The sequence below is a fragment of the Uloborus diversus genome, chromosome 2 (genome assembly GCF_026930045.1).
Source record: "Uloborus diversus isolate 005 chromosome 2, Udiv.v.3.1, whole genome shotgun sequence".
NCBI lineage: Eukaryota > Metazoa > Arthropoda > Arachnida > Araneae > Uloboridae > Uloborus > Uloborus diversus.
Window position 1 is genome coordinate 76184896 of NC_072732.1, and position 7820 is coordinate 76192715.

At 35.3% G+C, this 7820-nt stretch overlaps 1 protein-coding gene across 1 annotated transcript; it reads right to left on the reverse strand.

The window, feature by feature from the left end:
* Positions 1-473: 473 nt before the first annotated feature.
* Positions 474-2836, reverse strand: LOC129216372 (uncharacterized protein K02A2.6-like). The gene is made up of 2 exons (XM_054850586.1): positions 2668-2836; positions 474-1150 (listed from the first exon to the last, which is right to left on the reverse strand). The coding sequence occupies exons 1-2, from the start codon at positions 2834-2836 to the stop codon at positions 474-476; spliced, it is 846 nt and encodes a 281-aa protein (XP_054706561.1).
* Positions 2837-7820: the final 4984 nt, after the last annotated feature.

Genomic DNA, 7820 nt, shown 5'->3' on the forward strand with positions numbered 1-7820 from the left:
GTCTTGATAAAATGTCCGCGTAGCCGAAAGAATCCGTGGAAATATATCTAATTTTGAAATTGTAGGCCAGTAATGTGCAAGCCCATCTTTGAAGTCTATTTGCAGTATGGATTGGAATGCCTTTTGATGATCCAAAGATGCGTAAGAGAGGTTGGTGGTCAGTTTCTAGGATAAATTCTCTCCCATATATCATCTTATGGAATTTTGTTACTGCAAATATTAATGCAAGTCCTTTTTTTTCTATCTGACTGTATTTTTGTTCTGTAGCCGACAAAGTTCTTGAAGCGTGGAAAACAGCTTTTCTGGAACCGTCTGGAAATTCATGACATATAGTAGCTCCTATTCCAGAGTATGAAGCGTCAGCTGCAACAATGATTGGAAATTCTGGGTTGTAGTGTGTTAAAAGAAGGTTTACTTAGCAAAATTTTCTTTATGTCTTCAAAACCTCGCTCGCATTTGCTTGTCCATTTCCACTACTCAACATCTTTTCGAAGCAGATTATCTAATGGTTGTCTGATTTTCTGTAGTCTGGGCACGAATTTTCCATAATAATTTATAGCTCCCAATACAGATCTCAATTCTGAAATGTTCTTTGGGGGAGGCATTTCCTTAATAGCTTGAATTTTCTTTGAATTTGGATGGAGACCGTTGCCATCAATTATGTGACCCAAAAATTCAATTTTCGGTAAAAATAGTTGACATTTTTCTGGACGAACGACAAAACCGTAATCTTGAAGCCTTCCAAAAAGTTCATTTAATTGCTTTTTATGCTCAGAAACAGATTTGATTGCAACCATTATGTCATCAAGATAAGCACTTGTGTTTTTAAGTCCAGAAATCATTGCATCAATAATTTTCTGAAATTCTCCAGGTGCTTGTTTCACTCCTAGGGGGAATCTGTTAAACTTATAAAGTCCTCTATGAGTGTTTATAGTGAGCAATTTACCCGAATCTTCATCTACTTCAATTTGAAAATATGCTTCAGATAAATCTATCACACTGAAAATGCAATTTCCAGCTAAGTTTGCAAATATATCATCTGGAACGGGTAACGGGTGCTTGTTCGGTTCCAGTGCATCATTCAGTCCTGTTGAATAATCAGCACATATTCGTAATTTCCCATTTGACTTCTTTACGACTACGATAGGAGCTGCCCATGCTGAATAATCAATTAGCGAAATTATTCCTAACTTTTCCTCCAATCGATCTAACTCTTCTTCAATTTTGGGAAGTGCGGCATAGGACACTGGTCTCTTGTTTCTGAATTCTGGTCGAACACTTTTCTTTAATTGTAGTGTCACCTTTGTTTTTGTACAGCGACCTAATTCTGTTGAAAATACTGCAGGAAATTCCTTCATAAGTTGCGGGGTAAAATTAATGTCCGGAACTGAGCGAACACTGCAGCAACATATACTTGAAATCGGAACGTCCCACAAATCAAACAGTTCGATCCACTGAATTCCAAATAAATTAAGATTTTGTACCTCTGTTACGAAACAAATCCCAGTCTTCGTAGTGTTATTTATTGTAATTTGACAGTCAAATTTATGGGTTAACTTTACGAGATTTCCAGATACACAGTTGGCGGAAAATTTTGTTTTGTTCGCCGTTGGTTTCCCTATTTGTTTCCACGTATCTTCAAAAATAATAGTAATGTCAGAAGCTGTATCGAATTGAAGTTTGACCATTTCATTATTTATTTGCACGGAAATGTATTTTCTTTTATCTTCAACAGAAATTTCATTTATGGCAAAAACTGCTTCTGTATTAGGCGAAAAATACTTCCCTTTCTTCTTCCGTCCAGCCGCAGTAGCTTGGCGTCCGCTGTTACAATATCCATCTTTATGCCCGATTCTGTGACATTTTTGGCAATGATGTTTTGAATAATTACAATTCTTTGCAAAATGCATTTCACCACAAAACCAACAAGGATATTTTGGCATAATTGGATTATCGTTACGCGGATTTGGCGATGATTCACCAAGCTTTACGCTTTTCTTTTTATCAAACTTGGAAGCAGACGATCTTTTGTTGCGGGTTTCTTGAAATTTTTCCTCGCCAAATTTTGCTAATTTATCGTTCGAAACTTTATTAATTGATGATTTTGCTGAACTGCACTGTTGTATCATGGCTGCATCTTCTTTTAATGAAGTGAAAATTTGGCATTCTTCTACGAGTTTGCGAATATCAACTGGTGATGTAGGGGATTGTTTATCCATTAATTAACAGTCTAGCACGAATTTCATAATACTTTGGTGCGTTTAGTCCACTTATGAAAATTAGGCATTTGAACTGTTCGATGTCCAGTTGATTATATTCAATATCCTCGCAAATTTTATTTACAATACCTGCATATGAGGCGAAATCATGGAAGTCTGATTTTTTCATTTGAAGACAGTTGTATCTTTTGTGAAATACTGACTGTTTAAGACTAAGAATAGATTTCAATTGACTCACTGTATCGGCAAATGTTACATCTTTGACTTTCTTTGGAAGAATGTAGTTGACATATATTTATTATACGACGGTAGTTCCAATTTCCTTAAAAGTAACCTAACTTTAGCGGCGTCATCCAATTTAGCTGCATCGGTATTGAAAGTTTCTTCGTACCGTGTCACTTATCGAATGTTAGTCCGCGATCTGCGTCGTAAACAAAGTCACTAATACCTTTCGCCAATGTTTCCATTAAAAATTCAACGTTATCAGGTCCATTGGACGCTGTAGTTGCTGATGGGCCTTGATGTTGGCGAAATGCTTCTTCCAAAAGTTCCAGCCGTTGATTTGTTGTAAATGCCAGCTGTGTTAGTTGCTTCAATAATTCATCAGTGTTAGCCATTTTTTTTATGCTTGCAGAATTCTATACAATTTAATAGTCCATAATTCGTGAAAATCCTCATCGCCACTTTTGTTATATCCGTGCCTGAGTTGTGTTGAGTGTGTTTAATTAACACGGATGCAACAAATACGAAAAATGGGTTTATTTACAAGACATAAATTATGAGCTGTTACTTTACACCGACGGATGCAATCGCCATGTTCTCGACCTCACACAGCAGTCCGGCTGTTACCAACAGACTTTTGCTATATCCAACAGTTACATCTAAAGGCACTGCTAAGGTACAGGGGAATTGATTCAATAGTACAATTGAGCAATACTTCTTAGCACATGTTGGAAAAAATTGCAGGAGCATGGTAGAGAGCTGATATTATATTTATTTCTGATGGAAATGATAAGAAATTATTGTGTGTAATGATTGCATCCGCAAGAAATACCTATTTTCTTGACAATTTTTTTATAATACAGCTTCTAACAGTTGAAATTCTGAAGCACTCAGATATTGTTTTAATGCTAACTCTAATGTACAAAAAATAGTTTACGACTTTTTTGGTAAAATGAAAGCATACTTTTTTCTTCCTATTCTACTTGTTGAATCGCAGTGCGAAAATGCATCAAAAACTTGTAAAATTTTAGATGTTTCTTCCGTAAGTGCTCCTAAAGATAGATGCCATCCTAAAGCTCTTTTCCTTTCCACAACACCAGCACATCAAATGGCAACCTCTGTCCTTTAACAAAGATTGCCAATAAGAATTCATTAGTTTCTGATCTATAAACGATTAGTTACTTTTTCCCCTATTATGCACTGAATCATATGCAGGAAGATAGATTCTGTTGCGTGCTTCGTCCAGGTTGGAATCGGGCGTTTCAGAGAAATTTATTACTTGACTCTCAGATTTTAAATAATATTCATTTTTGTTTTCTGAGTTTCCAGACACCAGAAGCTGATTGGATGCAGGAACGGATATGTTACACATTACATACTCTGAAATGTACTTTTAAAGGTTCTTTTTATTTTCAGGAATGGCTATGACACGAAACCACTGGTTTGGTACCTACTGATTTTTTTTATAAGCGAAGAAGACTTTCCTGAACTCTTCTGGTTTTTAAGTTATGAAAACGACAGTGAGATATACCGATCGTGTTTAAGATCCACTCGTGTAGTTTGACTATTGGAGAGAAAATTTTATTATTTTTTATTTGGAGACCTGCAAAATCTTTGCTGCATTTGAAAGTTGTGTTTGGGACATTATGGACCAGAGTCATTCCATCGATAACTTGAACTTTGTTCTTAAAATAGGGTGCTTCTTCTAGGGTTTTGCTGCAAGAAGTATCATTTTCAATTACATTCACGAAATCGGACCTCTCGCTTTGCTTCAGTTAACCATTCTGATGAACCTAACCTAGCATTGGGGTTATTGTATGGGAATGATTTTTAGATTTACTATACTAACATCACTTTTGAGCTAACGTTTCTTAAGTTGAAGGGTTTTTTTTTTGGGTTTTATTTTGCTGTTTTGCAGTCGCTGTTGAAGACATTGCCATTTCAGGACTTTTTTGGATAAGAGACTATTAACATTTTCTTTAACGTTCCACTGAAATTTTGATGCTGCTTATGTGGCAATAGCCTCGCTCACTATGTTTCATAACTCAGGTGTAAAATCTGCAAAAGGGTTATCCTGATAGTTTATCCTTTCCGTAATTACTTCGTACTTGCAAACTTGCATGTTTTAATTTTTTAAAAAGTGTCATTGTGACCCATGCGAAGCAGCTATAATTCGTTAAAGGTTAAATAATTAAGTAATTAATTAACTGGGACATTGTTTTGATAATATTACGAAATAAAACCGCCAAAACAGGAGAGCCACAAAATTTACTTTGGTTTATGTCGAGTCTTCAAGGCACATTCCGCAAACTTTTTTTTTTTTTTTTTTTTGTGAGTTAGCTCAAACGCTTTTTGAGCTTGCTTTTATTTCACTTTTCAACGCGCTTTGATAATAATTAAGTAATTTTAAACAAGCTGGATAATGATGTTTCGGATTTTATTGGTTCCCGAAACAGTTAAATAATTTTGATAGTTTGAAAAAAAAATACGTATTTTATTCAAAATTTTTGCTTGTTTGCGAAAAATAGAATTTTATTCAGAAACTAACAAAGATATGATCATAGTCATATTTAGCTTTTATGAAGCCTTTGTTCTGTTGCGTCGATTTCCACTTTTTTCAGTGTTTTATTTCAAATAGTTGGCGAGTTATGAGTGTTTTAGCAAACGGCTCCCCCCCCACTGTTTCCCCCCCTCCCCCGGGGTTGTCGACCACCCAGGGAGGCGACGACATGTGGTTTCATAATCACTATAGTGCCTGTGACATTAATCTTACTAATATTATATATGCGAAAGTTTGTCTGTATGGATGTATGGATGGATGTTTGTTACTCCTTCACGCAAAAACTACTGAACGGATTTTGATGAAACTTTACAATAATATAGCTTATGCATCAGAATAACACATAGGGTAGTTTTCGTCGCGTTATGGGGGGGCAAAACCCCCTTAGGGGGGCAATAAAACACAATTTTTGTATAAATTCTCTAATATTGGGATGAAAAAATACTTGCACATATTTACATTATATGTCCATCGAAAGCTCTGATTTTTCTGTTGAAGATGGCACCTGTTCGAAATTTCTAAGTAGAATAAAAAACGAGTTATGAGCTTTTTAGATCCATGTTCGAAGGCTTTCCTCAACTCAATACAGTATTTAGTGTATCATCTCAACTCCCTGTCGATAGCGACAATTGTTGTATTGTTGACTTTCTTTGCTTTTCGTGATTGTTCAAGGCTTTTCTCAAGTCAAATCTTGAAGTAAGATTTTTGCACAAGATTGGCAAATAATACATGATTTGGCTGATGATTTTCCATTTAAACGGAACTTTAATGTAATTAATGGTTTTTATTATTATTTATGCTGATTGAACACTTACTCATTATCCAAACAACCAGCAGATCGCCAAAATTTTTGCAGAAAGATTTCCGTAGCTGATGCATTTGGCAGTTTTTTCAACGTTGCTGTTTTTGAAGCCGAAGACTACGTCATAATGTTTCTCAGCTTTCACCATGTAAACAAAATATCGCCAATCAAAGAATTTTCAAAAGATTTTTTTTACTGTGTTAAATAATCCAGCAACTAAATTAGGCAAATCCATAAACAGCACAAAAACTTCCATTAATTTTCCTTTTTGCACAATTTCAAACAATCACCAAATTTTATTACTTATTTTGGTAACATTTCGGATGAAACTGTTTAGCGCCATTTTATGGTGACCAAAAATATCTCAGCATCTGGCGACGATATCTCTGTAAAGAAAATTAATATCATATCGTTTTACAAAGTAAGGAAAGAATGGGGGAGCATCATCGAAGGTACCCCGAAACGACTTTCGCAAATTCGGTAAAATCGCACCAAGAGCCACAATGATTGAAATTTCCCGAAATAACTAAAGCAAGTATAAGGGGATTACGAGCGCAGCTACTTTTTTTTAATCACTTCGTACTTCATTAGCCATACAGAGAAGGTTTTAGCCTCCATGTTAAAAAAAAAAGTATCAACAGATTAATCTTTTTAAATATGAGAAGATTAATTTCATGTTTTTACTTTCTTCTATATCTAATATATAGAAGAAAGTATTGGATTCGTGCAAATTTTCGAATTTCGAATTTTGACGGATTCGAACGTTTTGAGGTGTGCTGAGTCCATTTCGACCATTTTTGGAAAATGTCTGTCTGTCTGTGTGTGTGTGTATGAACGTATGTGTGTGTGTATGTATGTGTGTCACGTCTGTGTGTGACCAGTTTTTTGTGGCCGCTCTACAGCAAAAACTACCGCATGAAATCGAACGAAATTTAGTACACATATGTGCCACTATGTGAACTTGTGCCCATTAGTTTTTGGCGCGAATTCCTCCAAGGGGGGTGGAGCAATGGGACGTTTTTCGAGTTACGCGTGCTTGCTATTCCTCAGGAAGTAACTGGCGGAATCAAACAAAATTTGTTCCATATGTTGGTATTAACAGGAACAGGTGCTGATTCAATTTTGGTGTCAATAACTCAAACGGGGGTTGAGCTATAGAACGTTTTTTGTCGTCAATTGTGACTGCTGTATCTCAAGAAATAATGAACGGAATGAAAGAAAAATTTATCGGCAAGTAGCCCTTAGTGGGTATAAGAACTGATTTTATTTTTGTGTCAACAGCTAACTAGTATGTTGTGGCCATCACGAAACTTTCTTCTATATTTTTCTTTTCTTTTTTTTCTGATCCCTCCCCATGCTTGACGAGGAAGCAATATTCCCAACAAAAACAAAATGACACATGCAAAAACTTGACGACTATCATAATGTCTGAATTATTGCAAAAGCAAAGCAAAGAGCGAAAATTGAAAGTTATTTTAAAAGCCTTGCTTGAATGAATTACAAATATTTTATTTGTTAACAAACATAAGATGGCAACAGTTCAAAATTTTAAATCATTGAGATAATATTTCCTATCATTTCCATACAATTAAAATCACGAGAAATACGCAGACGACAATCTATTACGATTTATCTTTCTTATTGTTGCATTAATAAAAATATTTTTATTCGCAAAAAAAAAAAAAAAAAAAAAAAAAAAAAAAAAAATCAACACCTCTTGGAGCGATCGGCGTCAAAATAGAACCAAAGCCTGTTTACATATGGATTCACATATATTCCAAATTTCAACCAGAACGTAGCATTACTTCTTGAGATAGGGCACTCAAAATGGAAAAAAAGAACGGGTGATTGCGCTACCCGCCTTTTAGCTGTTGACATAAAAATAAAATCAGTTCTTATACCCACTAAGGGCTACTTGCCGATAAATTTTTCTTTCATTCCGTTCATTATTTCTTGAGATACAGCAGTCACAATTGACGACAAAAAAACGCTCTACAGCTCAACCCCCGTTTGAGTT

Coding starts and splice junctions, on each gene's coding strand:
- LOC129216372 (XM_054850586.1), bottom strand. CDS start 2,836: ATGGCTAACACTGATGAATTATTGAAGCAACTAACACAGCTGGCATTT. Junction 1,151..2,667: donor AATGGAAACATTGGCGAAAG/GTATTAGTGACT, acceptor CAGCATGGGCAG/CTCCTATCGTAGTCGTAAAG.